The sequence below is a fragment of the Amphimedon queenslandica genome, unplaced genomic scaffold (assembly GCF_000090795.2).
Source record: "Amphimedon queenslandica unplaced genomic scaffold, v1.1 AMPQUscaffold_13402, whole genome shotgun sequence".
NCBI lineage: Eukaryota > Metazoa > Porifera > Demospongiae > Haplosclerida > Niphatidae > Amphimedon > Amphimedon queenslandica.
Window position 1 is genome coordinate 150,321 of NW_003546362.1, and position 20,379 is coordinate 170,699.

General features: G+C 33.0%; 7 protein-coding genes across 12 annotated transcripts; 1 reads left to right on the plus strand and 6 right to left on the minus strand.

The window, feature by feature from the left end:
• Positions 1-1,140: 1,140 nt before the first annotated feature.
• On the minus strand, positions 1,141-3,880 carry LOC109582074 (uncharacterized). The gene is made up of 7 exons (XM_019996666.1): positions 3,719-3,880; positions 2,160-2,219; positions 1,933-2,020; positions 1,735-1,877; positions 1,539-1,689; positions 1,403-1,489; positions 1,141-1,356 (listed from the first exon to the last, which is right to left on the minus strand). Exons 1-7 carry the CDS (start codon positions 3,860-3,862, stop codon positions 1,178-1,180), a joined length of 852 nt encoding a protein of 283 aa, XP_019852225.1. The 5' UTR covers positions 3,863-3,880; the 3' UTR covers positions 1,141-1,177.
• Positions 3,881-5,328: 1,448 nt separating this feature from the next.
• Positions 5,329-6,040, minus strand: LOC109582076 (phosphatidylglycerol/phosphatidylinositol transfer protein-like). Its single transcript, XM_019996668.1, has 5 exons — positions 5,941-6,040; positions 5,838-5,864; positions 5,696-5,794; positions 5,461-5,654; positions 5,329-5,413 (listed from the first exon to the last, which is right to left on the minus strand). Exons 1-5 carry the CDS (start codon positions 6,029-6,031, stop codon positions 5,330-5,332), a joined length of 495 nt encoding a protein of 164 aa, XP_019852227.1. The 5' UTR covers positions 6,032-6,040; the 3' UTR covers position 5,329.
• Positions 6,041-6,889: 849 nt separating this feature from the next.
• LOC105312811 (heat shock 70 kDa protein 12A-like) lies at positions 6,890-9,477 on the minus strand. The gene is made up of 3 exons (XM_011405739.2): positions 8,887-9,477; positions 8,627-8,836; positions 6,890-8,563 (listed from the first exon to the last, which is right to left on the minus strand). Exons 1-3 carry the CDS (start codon positions 9,220-9,222, stop codon positions 7,187-7,189), a joined length of 1,923 nt encoding a protein of 640 aa, XP_011404041.1. The 5' UTR covers positions 9,223-9,477; the 3' UTR covers positions 6,890-7,186.
• A 119-nt stretch (positions 9,478-9,596) lies between these two features.
• LOC105312812 (heat shock 70 kDa protein 12A-like) lies at positions 9,597-11,787 on the minus strand. Its single transcript, XM_011405740.2, has 3 exons — positions 11,309-11,787; positions 11,039-11,257; positions 9,597-10,990 (listed from the first exon to the last, which is right to left on the minus strand). Exons 1-3 carry the CDS (start codon positions 11,657-11,659, stop codon positions 9,662-9,664), a joined length of 1,899 nt encoding a protein of 632 aa, XP_011404042.1. The 5' UTR covers positions 11,660-11,787; the 3' UTR covers positions 9,597-9,661.
• A 292-nt stretch (positions 11,788-12,079) lies between these two features.
• On the minus strand, positions 12,080-15,792 carry LOC109582096 (uncharacterized). Of its 5 annotated transcripts, XR_002184909.1 has the most exons (15): positions 15,425-15,791; positions 15,337-15,378; positions 15,084-15,276; positions 14,867-15,040; positions 14,385-14,819; positions 14,304-14,336; positions 14,204-14,236; positions 14,000-14,147; positions 13,754-13,954; positions 12,983-13,702; positions 12,848-12,940; positions 12,758-12,799; positions 12,523-12,706; positions 12,283-12,465; positions 12,080-12,234 (listed from the first exon to the last, which is right to left on the minus strand). XR_002184909.1 is itself a non-coding variant. In XM_019996694.1 (5 exons), the coding sequence occupies exons 1-5, from the start codon at positions 12,916-12,918 to the stop codon at positions 12,100-12,102; spliced, it is 615 nt and encodes a 204-aa protein (XP_019852253.1). In that variant the 5' UTR covers positions 12,919-12,972; the 3' UTR covers positions 12,080-12,099. The 5 variants fall into 5 exon arrangements, 1 of the variants encoding a protein (XP_019852253.1); XR_002184910.1 differs by having other exon boundaries at positions 13,754-13,944; positions 14,204-14,336; positions 15,425-15,792; XR_002184907.1 differs by having other exon boundaries at positions 14,204-14,336.
• A 221-nt stretch (positions 15,793-16,013) lies between these two features.
• LOC109582073 (uncharacterized) lies at positions 16,014-17,989 on the plus strand. Of its 2 annotated transcripts, none has more exons than XM_019996664.1 (9): positions 16,014-16,151; positions 16,245-16,301; positions 16,352-16,384; positions 16,443-16,484; positions 16,536-16,592; positions 16,637-16,742; positions 17,077-17,274; positions 17,316-17,399; positions 17,446-17,989. In XM_019996664.1, exons 1-9 carry the CDS (start codon positions 16,084-16,086, stop codon positions 17,749-17,751), a joined length of 951 nt encoding a protein of 316 aa, XP_019852223.1. In that variant the 5' UTR covers positions 16,014-16,083; the 3' UTR covers positions 17,752-17,989. The 2 variants fall into 2 exon arrangements, with proteins under 2 accessions (XP_019852223.1, XP_019852224.1); XM_019996665.1 differs by having other exon boundaries at positions 16,015-16,151; positions 17,319-17,399.
• Positions 17,990-19,227: 1,238 nt separating this feature from the next.
• On the minus strand, positions 19,228-20,324 carry LOC105312813 (BAG family molecular chaperone regulator 1-like). The gene is made up of 4 exons (XM_019996661.1): positions 20,307-20,324; positions 19,920-20,033; positions 19,455-19,562; positions 19,228-19,350 (listed from the first exon to the last, which is right to left on the minus strand). The coding sequence occupies exons 1-4, from the start codon at positions 20,322-20,324 to the stop codon at positions 19,228-19,230; spliced, it is 363 nt and encodes a 120-aa protein (XP_019852220.1).
• Between the last annotated feature and the right edge of the window lie 55 nt (positions 20,325-20,379).

Genomic DNA, 20,379 nt, shown 5'->3' on the forward strand with positions numbered 1-20,379 from the left:
GCTATACTTTAATGAATTAGTGACATACACGTAGGCCTGTGTGTGGCATACATTTTTGATATGCATGTGCTAAAGTAAACATATTACACATGTAGATGTAGAATGGAAGGTAGAGAGGAAAGAATGTAGGATAGGGTCATACAGGAGCAAAGATGAGAAAGACATAGAGATAGTAAAGCTATAAAGAGAGTAAAGAGTTTGTATGAGAATAGACTATATTCAGGGAGATTGCTGAAGATAATGTATAGGGCATCTTAAGAGGGGAAAGAGAGATCAAATAAGACTATGCATGTAGACAAAGACATTGCGCACTAAGGGAAAGAAATGAAATGTTGCCAAAGTGGTATGCACAGGGTTTCCCACAGGTTTTTTGGTATAGTGCTTAGCATTTTATTAGTGAGTTTTTAAAACTGCTCTATCTACAGTTTGACAAAACATCCTGTACAAAAATTGCTAGAGGTGAATTTTCCTTTTAAATATTTTTGTCTGATACATATACATATTTTATGTTGTGTAGAAAGTTTGAGCTGATTCCAATTAAAATTGGACTTTTAATGAATACATAAAGTTGCTCAAAATTTGGACAAATACACAGTCTTTGACCTAGTTTCATCAAAAATGGCTAAGAGAGAATTCATCAGTTTTATAATTTCTTCTAATGCATATAGATGTTTTTTAGTTTGCATAAAAAGTTTAAGCTAATTCTGATTAGAATTAGCCGGGTTTTTTTAACAAATTTTTACAGTTGCTCCAAATCCCATATACATGTACAAATGTCTGTACACGTACATACATGTGCTTTTCAACTCATGAAGAATGCTGTTTAGCTCACTTAGCATGCTTAGTGGGAAACCCTGCATGGGTAGGTACTATATGAAGGGTTAGAGAAATAAAGAAAGAGAGCTCAGTGTTAAAATGTTAATGAGAGATAAATGCTCCAAAGGGCATCGGATAATAGACAATAATAGTAATAGTAATAAGGCATAATAACAGTAACAGTAATACACAAATGTGACAAGCACTTACAGTGATCCATAATACTAAAGGTTCTTGAATAATATATATCGCTTAAAGGTGACACAGTAACAATAATAGTATTAATAGATTTACCTAATTTTACATTTCCATATAATGGTCATGTATAGTTTGAATGAAACAGTTAACATCTTTCAAATTATCATTCAGCAATTATTTTCATAAATTTAATATCACTTAAACTGTTACAAACTGTTCTTAAATCTGAGAAACTATATTGCGATGGTTGCTTAAATGAAATGCCTTCTGGAAGACCAGTGACATGACATCCAAGTTCATTTAACTTGCCATAAGGAATACGTCCTTTACCAGTAGCCTCCACTAAAAGCATTCAAATAACATAATATGCCAATATGTAACAATTTACTGTATTTATTCCTGAATGACAGGCGTACTTTCTTGAGGATGTCATCAAAAGACTTTTTCTTTTTTAAGTTTAAACGATATTCCATTCCTAATGTATAATATTGAAATGACAAAGTGTGTGTATGTGCATTGCTTACCACACATATACTTGAAAAACTTGTCCTCAATTTGTTCCAGTTCTAAAAAATTGTCAATTTTATCAGAAGATGTCATTAACTGTGACTCAGATGATTCTAAATTAAGGACAGATGCATAGCCTTCTACTCCAAGTTTAGAGAGATTTAAAAGCTGAAGTACAAAAGATAGACACAGTAAAACAAAAAATCCATGTACATTACTACGCAAAGATGAGACTAAGTCATTGATGGCCTTCCTTTTAGTACAAGACTGTGTTATTTCTCGTCCTTTATCTGACCAATCCTTTTTCTCTGACTCAGGCAGTTGTTGCCACATTTGTGAAAGTTGAGGCATAGAAGCTAAAATATTACAAATATAAACACTGTTTACAACACTATTATACCGGCCACTTACGGGTAGACGATGATAGTGACTTTTCATGACAAAAAGTCTGAAACCCTGATCGTTTTCTAAAGCCACGAGTTACTACAATACTTGGTACCTACATGTATAGAAAAAACAATGGCTACATACTGTATTGTCTATTAGCACATATGATCAATAAAACAAAACTCTTATAACTTAGTATTGTAGACTCTTGGTATTGTGTATATGTACACGTACATGTATGTTATACTAACATTAGAAATATCAGGAGATGATTTCTTTTTACAACGTCGTTGCTCAGCATTTATCCAGTTCTATGAAAACATAAATAATTGTAATGGTAAAAACTAACATGTACTTTAAATGACAACAGTGTATTAAACTTCAGTAAATATAGTGAGTATACTACATGTATACCAAGTACATAACTATTTACTAATCCGTGAACAAAAATATTTTGTACAATTACATGTAAATAGGAGTCTAGTAAGTATATATTAATAATGTATGCCATCAATGTATATTAGAAATTACAAGTAATGTACATAGTATCAAGAGTACATATATAGTTACGTACACTACGGTATTTACATTAGTAGCATAAATGGGATTAACGTCAACATGTAACAGACTATTACTATGTATACTTATCATCTAAAAGCCTTCATATTAACATCAACTAGTAACTATTAAATGTATACAAGCTGACATGTCAAATTGCTAATACCAATACATAATGGTACATGTTAGGTACAAGTAACAATGACAGTACACTACAGTACAGGTACATGTACATTGTATTGATTGAATGAAGTACATGTACCTGTACATTAATAACTAATGCCTATACATGTACATGTATTTATCATAGATGTGAGTACATGTACAATCAACTTATTGATACTATATACTTGTACAATGTGCACTACATACTGTAATCCATACCTGCAACATTTATACTATACAGTGAAACCTATCTATAGCAGTCACCTCTGGGACCGAAACTAATGGTTGTGTTACATGTACACTGTACATGTAGAGGTGACTTTTCTAAATTGCACAGGGAACAGTAGTCAGTAGACTGGGACTTTATAGGTTGCTGTTATAGATAGGGTGACCTTTTTATACAGTGACCTTGTATTAGCATTTACATGTATCTAGTATTGATACCCTGCTATATTAATTTATAGTGATTAACTCAGTAGTCAAGGCATTGGTTAATAATCACCCATGTGTTTGAAAACTTAAAGTAAAATGTAGTACTGTCACCTGACAAAAAAGAGACGTTTGACAGGTACAAGTAAGTATACTCGCCTAGTGTAAACATAGTATTGGTCACTGAGATTAACAAAAAATGACTATCCTTGCAATACCAGCATTGGCACAATGGCAGATATTAACTTTCATTGGTATTATAGTGTTTTTCTATACTCACTAAAACAGCTACTGCATGTGTAATCATGTAGTAACAACAATCATTGTGTAACGTTACCTGCTAGCTAAATTAAGCTAACTATGACTCGATTCATTCAACTTAGTACTTTTCTTTACTATATTTAAACAAGATAATTATTATTTTGTTTTAAAGCATAAACACATTTAAGGAATGAACTTGAGATAATGTTGCTTCGTTCTCACATTTAATCTCACATTTCATAATATGCATTTTAATATTCATACCACTCATGTATACCATTATTTAAACAGTGATCATATACTGTACATGTACCACTTTAGAGCCATAGTACTGTAAGTACAGTTTGTATGTATACATAATAATTACGCATGACTATTCTAAGCCTTTGTGTAATACCTTTACTTTCTTTACAGGACACTGGAGTTCCTGAGATATAGCTTCAATTTCATTCATTCGTCCTTTGCCACAAGAGTTGACTCCTTTTTCATAAAAGTAGGCCTTCAGCACAGTCTGCTGCTGTTCCGTATAAAAACGCGCCATTTTGTAGCATTTACTAGCTAGCCTAGTATATATAGTGGGGAAGTTTTGTGGGTAACTATGGTTACATTTCTCCTATTAACTGTATTGCTACCTCATGAAGCACTCACGAGCAGTTGTACAACTATATTTCACGAATATTTCAATAGGTCTCACAATATTATTATGACGTTATTATGCGTGCGCATTGGGTGTAAAATTTCAAGAATGGGTGTGACTATCATTATTAATTAAAGTTTGATAATTGCACCAACACGTCGAATTAGAGCATTCTTTACTGCATCACCAGCAGGAGCAAACCAGACTTGTACACAGGCAGAGACCATACTCACCATACACTAATGAAATAGTTAGATGATTTTTAGAAGATTTTTTTACGCATTTTTGTCATAATAACTAATTAAAATGTAAGACCACGCCCACTATGAATAATTAATTAGGTGGCCAAAATTTTTCGGCGCGCTTCGCGCGCCAATTGGCCCACCCTTCTCTACAGTCCTGGCTACGCCTATGCTGTAGTAATATCATTGACAGTAAGTTTGCAGTATTATTCATGTAGATATGTGTATCCTATATCCTGCTAATACTTTCAATATGATCAAATTAAGCCATCTATGCCTTTTTTCATATTATATTTTCACCGTGCTGTAAAATTTATTATTTTTGGACTCGCCACGCTTGCGTAGGCGGGTACTAAGCAGTTGGGTTGTCATTCTGTCTGTCTGTCATTCTGTCACGAAAATTCCTGTTAATTCCTAGTCAATATCTTTTTTACTGAGCTCTCCTGAGTTATAATTTTTTTAAGCTTTGAGAAAAAGATAATTTATTTAGCTCCGTTGTATTTTCATAGCAATCCGTGGTAGCAAAAGCTGAATATTTTCAAGAATAGACCACTTTTCCTAGCCAAATCTTCGTGTTTCACTCTATTTGGTCAAGATTAGCATTGATAGGTAGAGAAAAGTACCTAGATTAAAAAATATGTGGGGATTTTCTAATCTCTTTTTTGTTTGCGAGTTACAGTTGCTCAAAGTTTGTGATTTAGCCTCTTCGAAAAATTTTCAGGCAGCACTGGGGAAAGCAAGAGCAACCAAACTATCTCAGTCTCTTTTAAATATCTAGGCAAATTTTGTGTGCTTACTCTTTCTTTGAATAGAGCTTCAGATGCTAAAATAAATTTCAGCTTTTCTTCTTTCTCCTACCCACGTGCCATGTTTATCTGCACTGCACTGCTAGGTGCTGACCACACCTATATTTTATTTTATGGATCAGTGCAGTAATTGCATTGTTGCACTTTGTCAAAATCTATTATCCTTTTTTTAAATATCAAGTTGCTTATATATATAATATCATGATGGGGGCAATACAAGTAACACATTATCCCTCAGGTGAATCTCAGCGGGCGAGTCCACGCACCATGGTGCTTCATTATTCATTTAAGAAAATTAATTATTGATATTAAATGAGTTTTCACTAGTTTAGTTTAACTTCCTTTGTTCCACAAAAGATTTGTTCCCCCTCCTGGTTGTAAACAGTGACTTTAAAGTTATACTGTCCCTATAAAACAGAATTTTGTATGCACTATACTAAAAGTATATACTCACAGGCCACAAAAGGTGTGAAGGTGTATCACTGTACCGATAGTTATATATTCCAGGCTGTATTGGGCAGTATTCCTTGATATATTGTACGCACAAATCACAGAAATTAAATTTTTCATCAACAAAAGTAATATTAGTAAAATTCTTGAAACTTGTTTTCAATGTGAGATGCAAAATGGCCCATTTTATTGTTTTCTCTAAAACATTATTATTAGGTATGATTTAGTTGTTAGCTTACTTATGTGTATTTTTGCTTTCCAATGAAACCTTCTCCCACGAATTAGGGGATATGGAGTCAATGATGCATTAGTGAGTTCAGCAAATTTCTTAGTCACAGCTTAAAATTAATAAAATAATCAATAGTGTGTTACTGAACTTACAACAATCTGTGAATTTAATTGGTTCCTCTTTTTGTCAATAGTGTATATATATATATAATTCAAAAACAGTAGTTATCGATTAGTATAATAGTCAGTATCTTACCATTGTAGTAATTGTTAGCAGATCCAGTCAATGTAGATATTACTAGTACAACTGATAGAAGTAACAGTATATACTCTACTAGTCTACCCATCTTCTTTTTGATTTGATTTATGATATTTCTAGAGACAGGCATGGATATTTATGCTACATGTACATGCTATCACAACTTGCTTGATTTGTTATATTTTGATTTTTATCTAAAATACTTTCAGTTTATTGACAGTTCATGAATTATTATGCCTTACACATTCATTTCCTTTTATTAAAACTAATATTTATACTATAAAACTTACTTATGTACAACTATCAAAAGATAAGTGTATTTGTTATTGCTACAAATGCAACATGTTGGTTTATATTGATTACAGCTGCTTTTGCTTTTAGTATGGCTAGTAGTGGCTATGTTTTACCCACTCAAATATAACAAATGTAGTACATGCACTTAGTCATACAGTGCCATGCACACCCAGTCTCAATCATTAATGTTTGATTTACTTCTTACTATAATGTGATAATGTTGTTGTGTACTATAGTTCTAATGACAGCATGTTCTCATTGTAGGTTAAGAAAAGGAAATTTTTGTGCCGGGCTGAGCTTAATAAAATTAAGTTAAGGAAAAAGGAGAGAGGAAAAAAGCAGCAAAACCTACAGAAGCTAATCAACAAAATATTTGAAAGGTAACAGTTTTAAGCTATTTTATTTTACATGTACTTATTGATTTTTTGTATATACATATGCAGTTTTATGTGGCATGCATAGCTCAATACTGCTGTACACTAAACTTGATGATGAAATGTATTATGGTTACTTATCTGCTCTTATTAAATCTTTGAAAGCCAATGGATATAGATCCACTATCTAAAATTGATTGCTAAGTTTTAAGTCGTTGAGTTATTTTGCTAGCAACAGGATCTTATGTTGCTTTAGATCTGGTTAACAGGTTAATTTTTTAAATTATAAATAGAAAAGGCATGTTATGTTGACAAAAATTAACATTTCTCAGAGAAACTAGAAACAGTATAATTTATGTTCATCATTATTCAATAGAAAACGTCTTGTTACATGAATACAAATACAATTAAATTTATGGCCACTGTCTAGACTATAGATAGATGGATAGTATTATAATTGTTATATTATAATAGGTTCATTTAAATTAAACTAATGTATAGTCTACATTCTATTTATGCCATAGTGGTTAAGTTAATTTGAAGTTTCTAACACTACACTAGAATAATGAGTTAAGCTAAAGAAAATCGCAAACTGTTTTGACTTCCTTTTTTGTGAGACGATACATGGCTGTTGCTTGAATTTCAGCTCCAGAAAAGTCGATTGTGACATCAATTTCGCGATCACGCCAAGGTAGTTTTTTTGGATTTGGAGCTTCAATGATGAGTCGGCCAACTAATTTGGCAATTGGTCTCCCATCAAGTGTTTTGACATATTTTACGTCATTTTTCTCAGATGAGTAAATTTCAAGTATAACTTCTTCTGACCCATCTGATGGATGGAGAGATGTTGTAATCTTTTTCTTGCTGTCGACTAGTTCCCCCTTCTTTAAGAAAATGTCAAATATGTTTTCGCAATAAAACTGGTCATCAGAAGCATGCTTTATTTTGTAGGCAGGATTATGTTTCGTTGCATCAAATGGTTCCCTAATAGCAATTCCATAATTGGCATCTGCTCGTCGAGCTCTTATAAAAGCTGGATTTTTTCTGAGCATTACAGCCCCATGTGCTATAGCAATAGTAGGATGCGGTGGTACAATAACTTCAATTTTCAAGGATTTTCTGACTAATTCTTTTTTGACGTGTTTCTCAACGATCTTTGAACTTCCAAAGCCTCCAACTAGGTAAATTGTGTGGATTTGCTTCATCTGTGGTGAATTTAATGCCTCAAACATATCTTTAATTAAACTTTTAAGTGAGTCATGGAAAATGGTATCTTCTGCAGCTTTTAATGGGATACGAATTTTGTCATCTTCATATTCGTAAAGCTCCATTCTACTTATTCCATTTATGATTGTTTGCTCTCCATAAAAATTTATCATTTTATGTGGTATATCTATACACATGACATCTGTATATTTTACGAGAGCTAATTTCTGTGATTCAAACTCATCATACAAGAATTTTTCACAGAGGATCCTCTTTTTTATAATATCTGCTTCATCATTAGTACTCCTACCTGCTTTATCTTTCCCATCGCCACTAGCTATAAACTTTTCGAACCCTTTATCATCAACGATATCTTGAAATATTGAAGAGAATTTTTCATTGATTTGTGTTCCTCCCAATGCGTTTCCAATGGGAACTGTGACAACTTCGACACCCCCTCCTCTTACTTCAACTTGAGTTGTTATATCTACGGTACCACCCCCAGCATCAATTATCATGTACCCCTTGCCTAATTTTGCTACTACCTCTTCAACCTCATCTTTACTTATTGCAGCTTTCTTGTATTTCTCTGCTTCCTTCTTACATGCAATTTGGCTGTATATTGCAGCACATTCTGGCTCAAGAGCAAGAAGTAGCTTTTCAGGATTTATTTCTTCGGGTGATGAAACTCCACATCCAATTTGTGTCAATGTTGTTATACCTTCACCATCTGTTAGAATTCCACTCTACAAATTATAATTATTACTTGAATTGAATGTGTGTATTTACATCTACTGTGCTAATCTTACCAAGAATGCAGCTTCTCTCATCATTCTTTTACTTTGAACATCCCATATTGCTGGTACAGTGATGACCCAATCGAAATCATTCTTCTTAAGTTTTACACTTCCTCTATCGAGAGATTTCTCTAATGTTTCTGCTAAGTGCTTCAATATGAATGCAATCACTTCAATGAGATAAAAGTGCTCGCCTGTATATGATGTCACATGTGCTTCTCTCTGTGCAAAGAATAAATCTAGATGCTAAATATATAGTTTCTATTTTATACCTTAATATCTCGCCTCAATAACATTTTAACTCGTTCAAAATAGATTAATCTTTCCCTTTCATCTGATGAGGCATTCATAAAAGCCTGTCTTGCTTCCTTTCCTATTTGTAAGACTTCAAATTTCGCATCATCTCCCTTTTTAAGCAAAATGGCATTTGGAATACGTTTATCATTACCAAAATCAAGAGATGTAGCCCACTCATCATCTCCTTTGGTTGAGTACGAAAGTGAGAGAGATGTAGTTCCAAAATCAATAGCTGCTGCATTTATTGGAAGACTTTTGATTATATCTTGACTGCTCTCATTTGTTCGTGATCGACTAAGTGGAGTACCCATTATACGGAGAAATCTCTGCTTGTAATAAGAAGTTGTTACTGGTTTATATATACATGTCTATGTAGGTCTACATAGATCTAGATCTACTATGTATAGTCTATATAAGGCCACAAAGGTGGGGCAAATTGTGCTTCTGTACACAATTCCAGGAATCACTGAAGACTATACTATATAGCTAGTATGAATGTGGTCAGATCATGAGGTGGTGTACTAGTAATCTTAATTCCTGGAAATGATAGGCTAGGTTATCATATCTGTGAATTAAATTACATAAAGGCCTCCATACACTAGGCAACATGTTGTTGGCAACTTTGTGGTTACTTTGATGTTGCCAGCAACATGTTGCCTAGTGTATGCCTGGCTTAAGATAGATCTACAGGTAAAATGATAAACTAACATCGCAATTATGTTATGACAAGACTTTTTAAAAGTAGCTAGCTTAAAGGTAGTCAATTACAGTTTTAACTTCTTTATTTGTAGATCTATACATTGCTCTTGCTTGAATTTCAGATCCAGAAAAGTTCATCATGACATCGATTTGGCGTTCTTTCCAGGATAACTTATCAGGATTAGGAGCTTCAATGATCAGTTTACCAACTGATTTGGCTTTTGGCTTGCCGTCGGGTGCTTTGACATATTTGATGCCATTTTCTTCTGTTGAGTAAATTTCTAATGTAACTTCTTCCGACCCATCAGGTGCACATAATTGTGTGACAAATTCCTCCCCATAACTGACTAGCTCCCCTTTTTGTAGAAAAACATCAAAGACATCTTTGCAGTAATATTCATCATTAGAATCGCCTTTGATTTTGTAAGCAGGATCGTGTTTCTTTGAATCAAATTTTTCTGTAATAGCAATTCCATAATTGGCATCTGCACATCGGGCTTTTATGAAAGCTGGATTTTTTCTGAGCATTACAGCTCCTGTTGCAATGGCGAGAGTGGGACTTGTGGGTACAATAACTTGGATTTTCAATGATTTCCGTTGTAATGCTTCTTTTACATGCTTCTCGACTAACTTTGAGCTCCCAAACCCTCCAACAAGATAAATTGTTTCAATATGATCCATTTTTGGTGATTTTAGTGCCTCAAACATGTGCTCAATTAGACTTTTAATTGATTCATCAAAAAGATTTTTTTCGGCGGCATCTTCTGTTATACGAATATTGTCATCTTCAAATTCAAATCCAATTGGAAAGTTTCCACCTTCAAGTTTTTCTTCTCCGTAAAATGTCATAATTGGTTTTGAAATACCAACTACCATTTCATTATGTGTGCCTTTTCCTAAGGATATCTTTTGTGATTCAAACTCTGTGTACACTAGTTTATCAATTGCAGCCCCAGCTTTGTCGCTCTGACTATAGAAACTGGAAAAGCCTTTATCATAGATACTAGCCTGAAATATTGAAGAGAATTTTTCATTGATTTGTGTTCCTCCCAATGCGTTTCCAATGGGAACTGTGACAACTTCGACACCTCCTCCTTTTACTTCAACTTGAGCTGTTATATCTACAGTACCACCTCCAGCATCAATTATCATGTACCCCTTGCCTAATTTTGCTACTACCTCTTCAACCTCATCTTTACTTGTTGCAGCATTTTTGTATTGCTCTGCTTCCTTCTTACTTGCTGCTTGACTGTATATTGCGGCACATTCTGGCTCAAGAGCAAGAGATAATTTCTCAGGGTTGACTTCCTCTGGTTTTTGTACACCTGTTGCAACTGGTGTCAGAGCTGTTAGACCCTCTTTCTCTGTCAGCATTCCACTCTACATATTAATAAAAATAAAACTTGATATATAGTTCAATTCTCTTACCAAAAAGGCAGCTTCTCTCATCATTCTTTTACTTTGAGCATCCCAAATAGCTGGTACAGTGATGACCCAATCAAAATTATTCTTTTTAAGAGGTAAAACAGTGCGGCTAAGATGTTCTTGTAACTCTTCTGATAAGTACTTGAGTATAAATGCTATCACCTCAAGGAGATAGAAAGGCTCACCAGTAAAAGATGTAACATGCACTTCCCTGTTAATTCCCTATGTATATGCATGTAATATGTAACTGATTAATTATTACTATAAACTTACCTTCTCACGTCTTAATAGCATTTTAATTCTTTCAAAGTAAATGTAATCTTTCCTCTCATGCACCTTTAATTTGAAAAACTTATCTCTTGCAACATCTCCAAGTACTACTTTCACGATGTTAATTTTGTTATCTTCTAGATCTCCACGTTGAAGTAAAATGGCATTTGGAATGCGGCTGATTTTATCAGGACCAAATGGGAGAGTTTTTGGCATGCCATCAACATCTCCTTTTGTAGAATAAGAGAGAGAGAGGGCTGTTGTTCCAAAGTCAATAGCTGCTATATTTGCAGGAATTTGTAATGGAGTACCTCTCCTAATTTTTCGCTGTGGACGACTGTAAGTATTCCCCATTAGAGCAAATGTGATGACAGACTAAATAACTTGCAGAATTTGAAATAATTTAGAAAGAGCTGAAAGGCTAGACAGATGTTTTGATTCATAGAGTTATGAGGTGGAGTCGATACATTATATACAGCATACATGTAGCTGTGTCATCACTGTCATGGTCTATGATTGCAGTTATCACATCAGCAGCATTTCTAAGAACTAGTCATTATAGTCTAGCCTATAGAGCTACTTGTACAAAATCATGAATATCATTATTATGTTCCTGGAAATTTGGAGACAGGTGTAAAAGCTATTGAGTTCCTGGAACTCATAGTTTATACTGTAAACTGATGATAGCAATCAAATATAATTATGAATATATTTAAGTATTATAATAAATTATTCTAGTCAGGCGCTGAGGTGATATAGATTTATAATCTATAGTTTAAGTTAGAGTCATATTATTAAATTTCAGGAAGAAGTTCCAATTTTGTTTCATTTAGTGTTCCTTTAGTCAAGAAGGATCGGTAATGAACCGGTTTTAACTTCTGTATCATATCCAGCACAAAATAAAATGCATCTTCATTTAAACTAGGATTCTAAAATGAAATTATAAAAGGAAAAATATTAGCTATAAATTTGTTTACTCTTTGCTTCATTTTCAATAGAAGTTCTTGATCATTGACTTCCGCAATCATTATCTTAAATGCACGATGCAAATCGGTTGTTTTTTCATCCAAATCTGCAATAGTCATGCTTTGACTTACTGCAATCTTCATTTCATCCTTCATTATTTTTATTAATGTTTTTCTTTTTTCGTCAAAGCAATCCTATTAGTGGAATTGTAGTCTATAATGAATTAGATGGTAAATAGATCTTTAACTTACTTGAAATATTTCACCACACATTTGCCAAACTTCAAATTTACTTTTACCTTCAAATTTTTTTGGCATATGCTGAAAAGCCATGTTAAAGTGGTGCTGGTAGAGTCGTATTACGTCTTCATGTGTTTTATCACCAGGTAAAATGTCACCATACAACTTCCGAGCATCATAAGAAGGGCTTGTATAACTGAGTGGAAAATAGAATCTAGAACTGCATGGGTCTTAATATATATATTACCTTTCTTGCTTCCCTATCATCTCCCTCATAACTCTAATTTTGCTATGATAAATTGTTATTAATAAAAATAATCATCTATATCTGGCATACTTTTCAAGGTTAGCAATGTCTCTATCAAGTTTTTCTTCTTCACTTAAATGGTCACTGTCATCATGTGCCATTGTTACTACTAGGTCCAGCTCACTAGATTTAATTATACTTGCATAATTTTTATAGTTTACTTACTAGCATTCATCTGTCCTCTCATTCATTCCTCTGCTTGCCATTCTTCTATAGTTCTCATTCAGTTTTTTTGACCACACCAGTCACCAGAGACCAGACCACACCAAATTTATGACCACACCCATGCACCCTTTGCACCATAAATTTTATAGACTACGTTACCTTTATTCAATGCTCATTTGAGCTGATAGAATGTTGTTTATCAAAAATATCAATAAAATTAATAACGTTTCAGTAGTCTATAATGTCTATAATATCTATGCTTACACATGTACACGTGTGTGCAAGATACAGTAGTGAGATCATGCGTAGTATCAATAATGGCAGCATGAATTATGTACTCTTGACTATACAAAATTTAATCAAGCTATTCTTGAACTAATAATTTGTTGTTCTACCAAACTATAATGGTTATGACAATGTTAGCTATCATTTGTCTTGTAGTAATACTGAACTGTTTCCTACCAGTCCCTTAAATGCAACATGGAACTGATTGCCATACACCAACACAGGACGATAATATATTAATGGCCCTTCTTTATTTTCATCCCAAGTCTTTCGAAAAGTATCTTGTATTTCATCATCTTGCCATTGTGGTTGCATGGGGAGTAGAGGAGGCAATAACGTTAGCATCATATGAAGAATGGAAAGACATTGATCCACATTCTCTTCAATGCCTTGATTGTCAATATAATTATACTTCTGTTCAATTTTTTTCAAAGCCTATTTGTTCAATAATTTACTTTACACACATCATAATAGTTCCAGGCATACCTTTTCTTTGGCTATTTCTGCTATGCTGGTATTTGTCTTGATCTCACAAGCACTAAGCAGTAGACCATATGCACCATAGTGAGTGTCATTTTTGCTTTCTTCATTGATACCTCCTTCAAGTAGGTTCCACAAGTTAATTTCAACCAGCTCAGTTAAGCTGTCAAGCATATCCTTGAACAATTCTTCATTTTCTTGACATTTCTTATTATTGAAAAATAAATTAATATTGAATAAAACCTAGCTTACTTCATCAGAATGCATGGTTCTATTACTTTTTAACAATAATTTGCTTCTTTTAAGTGAGAGCTCCCTCAAAACATGCTCTTGTGGTACACACCACTCTCCAAGAATTTTTTCATACTTTGATACCTCTTGAACTAACTCATTATACTTTCTATAAATAATAATTATATTTAGGTACATATTTTAATATTGGTTATTATGGTTTACCTTCTTTTTTGAGTAATTCTGCTCTCAAGATTGCTGAATGATGTATAATTAATAATATATTTAATAATAGAATCTGATCATAAGTATAATTATACTAAACTTGTTTTGTGTTAGGGTACATAGGCCTTTTAATCTAAAATTAATCAGAGAAATCATCATGCATGATAGATCTATTGCTTACTTTTGTCCCACAATGACAATAATCCAAACAATTGTACAACAGCCACAGCTAATAACTTCCAGCAATTTTTTTCCTAGATTACTTAGGCGACTATAGATTTCAAACCTATTAGGCATTATTGCTTGTAACCTCCTACACAACTTTAGTCAGATTCAACTGGCAAATACTGACATGTAATAGTAAGATACCTAAGAAGTTATATAAACCAATTCCAGGAAGCTCCATAAACAAATTCATGGACATTGCTGAGCTGTTAAATATGACATCATGAAAAGCATCATTATAACACTTAAAGTTTTATTATTAGTGTATATCTGTATATTTTCTTTTTCTTGTGTCTCCTGTGGCAATGAAGTGCAAATAATCATCTGGCTGAAGTGTAGTTAGGAGATCTTTGACAAATTCTGCTTCTTTCATGCCATGCTTACCACCAACCTATATATAGATCTATTTTATCAAACAACAATTAAATTCAAATATACCTTTTCTACCATCATTTGAAATTTTTCTTGTTTCAATTCTTGTACAAACATTTCAAATGCCCTCTGTAAATCATATGTCGCTTCATCCAGCTCCTCGTGTTCTTTAGATAACATATTTCTCAATTTTTCAAGCATTATTTTTACCAGCATATCCCTATTTTTATCATAGGATCTCTAGTGCATGCATATAATAATTATAATAACTGAAGACAACTACCTGCACAGTTTGAGCACATTCCTCCCATACTTCAAATTTCTCTTCATCTCTTCTTGTGCCACGTTTTTTGGGCATGCTATGGTGTGCACTTTTGAAGTGATTTTGATATGCTAATATCACATCTTGGTGGGTCGTGTCTCCCGGAATCATATCTCCATACATCTTGCGAGCATCACAAGATGAGCTTTTTAACCTGTATGCAAATTATGCTGCATTTAGTTCCATGCATCAATGATATAGATTTATTGCCTACCTGTCAACAAATAACTTTTTTTCAGCCAGAGCATCCATTGCTCTAATAATAATAAGATCAAAAAATTGTATAATTTATAAATTTTCACTTTATTAATGAATCTCTTTTGTTTTTTTCTTTTTCTTTTTCAGCAGTTAATGTTTTTTTCTTCTTTAAAATGTCACTGAATGACTCACTATTGCACCAATATAGCTTCAACTATATTACTTACCTTTTTAATTCTTCTATCTTACGATACTCTTCAAAAAGCTTCTCTTCAGCTGCAATTAATCGTTCAAAAGCAGTATCCCCATCCATGGCTAATTAGCTATAGCTGATTAAGTTTAGCTATTAGACCTGCAGATCTACCATCTAGCATGCATATGGGGGCAGAGTAGGTGCCCCCTATAATTTTTTGATGTAAACGGAAGTGATGGCACATGCATAAAGCTTTAATTCATGGGAAATTTGACACTATGAATATCACTAATGGGCAACATCTATCAAAACATTTCTTAGAATTGTAACTCTAACCAATTAATTCAATTTTATTTGGAATTTCTAGGAAATCATGCATAAGCCTCATTTCCAGGAACTGTTTGTCATTGGTTGACTCTGCCAGGGTTTACAATTCTTGGAAGTATGTATATAGTCTAGTCTAGTCAGCAGTGCATGACGGCTTGTAAAAGAATTTACATGAATATAATATATGCACTAGCTAGCCCATAGGCTGTTTTTTATCTAGTTGCAAACACTAGGAATTAACCCATGACTATAATGGAACCATCTAATGAGACAGTTTTTGTCAACCTTTTTCACAGAACTGCAAAAGGCTTGTGAGTTAAAACAAGAATTATCTACTCTTAATTTGTTTATAACTACTGCACTCCATATGATGTTCATCCTTTATCATTTCTTATTGTGCTCAGAATAAATTTTATGACTGAAAAAAAAAATGTGTTTGAAGTTTTGAAAGAAGAAGCAAGGCTAGTATTTTGAATTTATAGAGCTAACTTGCTTGATAATTTATTTATAGAAGAACACAGAAAGACATCACAGAGAAAACAGAGTAGATTTATACTAGATTATTATTATGTTTAGATCTGATTTGTTGGTTATTTTAACAGGGAAGTAGCAAAGTTAAATGATGATCATGAACAAGAGCTAAAGTATGCACCTCAAGCATCACTTCCTTTTATTATCATTTACTTTTATTTCAGAGCAATGAGAGAAGAATATCAGAGACTTGAAAAAGAAAAAAGAAAACTTGAAAAGAGGTAAAAAGTAAAGAACATAACCATTATTCTTGTCACCCCGATAGCCTGGTAATACATCGATATAGTAATGATGATATTGTCGGACTAAAAGAAAAAAGGGATAAATTGGTACAGACATTTGATTCTGCAAATTGTGAAAGACAAAATGAAGTAAGATATAATAGTTACATTGTACATTAGTCTCGTGGAGCCAAATATGAAAAAGGGAAGGTGTTGTGGGGAGTCTGGCCTGGCTGGTCATGCAAAACTCTTGTAGCTACATGTTTTAGTTTTTCATTCATGAATGTCTTAAAACATTTATGCTGAATTTAATATCACAAATATTTGTATCCATTTTGTTGATACACAGAAATGTATAATCTTGAGCATTGCTATTATAAAAATACTGTTTTGCCAAATTCTGAAACTATAAGCATTGTGCCATTACATTGATTATATTCTAGTTACAAGACAAGTGTTCTTTATGTAAGTGCTTTTTTTGTAGCCATTGCGGAAAGTATATGATGAAATGATAGATGAAATTATGTTGGAGTTTGAAGCCCATTTAGTATCTTTGCTAAAGGTTAATGAAACTTCCAAAATTCCAGATACTCCTAAAGACTTGGATACAAAAGAAAAGTATAAAATTTATGGTCTTCTAATTAGTGCGTGTAAAGTTAAGACAATGGATCATCTTGAAGCAGTCAGTTTAAGCATTTGTATATTTTTATCTAAGTTTTTTAGCAGTATGAAGCTGATAATAACCAACCCCAGGATGAGCAAAATGGTGCTGAAGTTAAAGAATCTGCTCATAATTGCAGTAAAATAGTAGGTCTATATTAATTGTCAATAATTATTAGATTTATTGTTTTAGGAGAAAACTCCAAGTAAAGGCATAATTTATGGTTATGCTCAAGATCAAGAGGATTATAAGGCAGCATCAATGCACCTTACCTTTCAAATGTTGAAACTTTTACCACCTCTAGTAGTTTGTCAACCGCCACGTTACAATGAAGACCTTCATGATGCTAACAGGGTTACATGGGAGACAGAACAAGAAGAAGCTGAATTACATTATTATCGTCCTGTCGTAGTTTATAGTAATCACTTTCATGTTGCTGTTAAAGGACTAGTTGGTAACATGGAGCTTCATAATGGAACAATTGATTGCCCTTATTGAGAATGAAAATTAGCAGTGGAAAAGACACAGAGCTTAAATTAGATACTGCACGCAAAATTACAAATGAACATACAATTGATTTTTTTAAATGAGCTGAAAATTCATCAATAAAATTAAGGAGACTTGAAGGCATTAGATTTAGCTAATATTATCTGTTTTGATGTATTCTGCACCAATTAGTATGATTGGTTAAAATTTTATTAAAAGAGTTTAGGGTTTAGAGGGCTGGTGGCCAAGTTGAGTCAGTATTGTATTTGTTGTAATTTTAAGTTTTTAATATACATATACTTGAACATGTATATTTATATGTAAATTTAATCTACGTATAAATATACAAATTCAAGTGCATTAAAACTTAAATTTTGTAGTCTCACATATAAAAATTAAGCAAACGATCTAAATCTAAGTAAAATCAATATTATTAGAATTTGATTTACTTTGATGCCAGTCAGGGCTGCATCAAAATAGATATCAGGCTTGAATCATTGATTTTGGGTAGTGGCCTGTATCAGAGATGATAATTCTTGGCTGTGTAGACTATGTAACAGGGTGTAGTCAATGATTTCATTAACATTCGATAGTTAACTAAACATTCAAGGGGTCTGACACATTGATGGGATATCTGGATTCCTAAATTCAGTTGGCTGAATGCTTGTATGACTCCAGATACTGTCTAAAATTTTTAAAATCCTGCATTCCAAGTGTTGGATTCCACTAAATTCTATTTAGATTCCAAGGATAGTGTATTACTGGATTCCGGAGTGTGTCGGACCCCTCTTTAACATTAATTTTTATTTAATGCATTGTAGTCATTTATAATTGTGCTAGACTACGTGCTCATGCATTTAATGCTAACAATGTAAGTATATTGTTCAGTTGTTAACAAGGCTCGATTGCCCAGTTGACATTTGTATTTCTTTTATTCTCTTTCCTTTGATTGCTGGGTACTGGGTAGGTAAACAGTTCAAGTGGTAGGCAATTGGAATCAGTTCAAACTTTCTGCTCAACATAAGTACATGTATAATAAATCGGAAAACTTTATAGACTTTCTGAGTCATGTTATTGCTCCATCAGCCAACCACACCTTTAAGTTGACACATCAGCTAAAAAATAATAGCTATGCTGAGACTTGAAATAATATAAACAATGCAATAATCCTTATAGTTTAGTAATGTAGGGCTAATAACAGTATAATCTTCCACACACAGTAATAGCGGAGCAAACATTGAGAATGTATACTGACTAAGATTAATTGCAAGGTAGATGTATATGGGCAGGCCAACTTGAAGTCATGGGGCAAAATCTCCTCTTAAAATACCTTATTACTTCAAGAACAAGTGTATCTGTATAATGCTTTGCATGAGCACTATAGGCAGTTAGATGTATGATCTCATTAAATTAACTATTTTAAATAAAAATAAAATATAGAAATCAGCCATAGAAGAATTGACATGCATGCATAGTAAACAAAAATAATTATTTTGTGCTTGCAGTGGCAATTCTATCAGTTAGCTTATCAGTTAGTACCATTAATGATTGAATGTGTACCACTAGTGTCTTTCTCTTTCCTCTCACAAGAGTTTCTGTGGCAGAAGGTACCTACAAATACACATATAAGGGGTATTACTGTAATGATAATAATAAAGGGGGTAATAACAAAATGAATATAATACCTATGAGGGTAGGTTACTGTAAATACTTACTATAGTGTCTAGTTCCTCTAGATTCTTCATTAAATTCTCATTGCATGACAAACTTTGTTTACGTAACTTATCACAAGATTCAGAGACTAGTTCTGACAACAGGAAACCCTGGAAATAACAAAGATTATAATTAAAAGGGAACATTAATAGACTCATTGAACAAATCATATGACTAACTGATATACAACAATAGTCCAATCATTAATTTCAGATGTGAAGTAATAGTAATAATTAATGGTAATAGTAGAGAATACATGATGGTAATTCAAAACAATAATTTTGTCCATGAAATTTTTGTAACTTAAACTAAGTTCAAGAAGGAGCTTATGTACATGTACAGTACTTAAATTCTAAGGTATTTTGCAATAATCATTATTGTACATGTAGTAAGACACACATGTGTATGACTGTATGTAGATGTACATGTACATGTATAGAATTCATTTACTGCACAATGAAAAGTACCTTTTCAATTCCCTCCAGCTCTTGTTCAATCTTCTTAATCTTTCTCTCAATAGTATTTGTTGATTCTGAAATATCGTCAAGCTTCTTAAGACACTCGTCTTGAGCTGGATCAGTCTATCCAATAATAAAATTAGAAAAAGATGTAAGACATATTAAGGAGTGAGCCTAAAGCACTTGCAGTTAGCATTATAGCAAAGTCAGTGTGGATGCAATGCCTTTACCAGAACTTTTAATTAATGCATAATGTACATGTAGATTAACTTAAAAACTTGTGATCAGGAAAAAATGCAATTAAAACCCTCATATATTTGTAAATAAAAAGTATTGTTACAGCGTTATTTAAGTTTAGGCTACAAAATACAGACATATAGATGTACATGTACGTACCTTTCTTCCCAATAGCATTATTTTGCTATTATTCTTTATTCCTGCTTCGCTGACTAACTCATCTTCTTTCCTA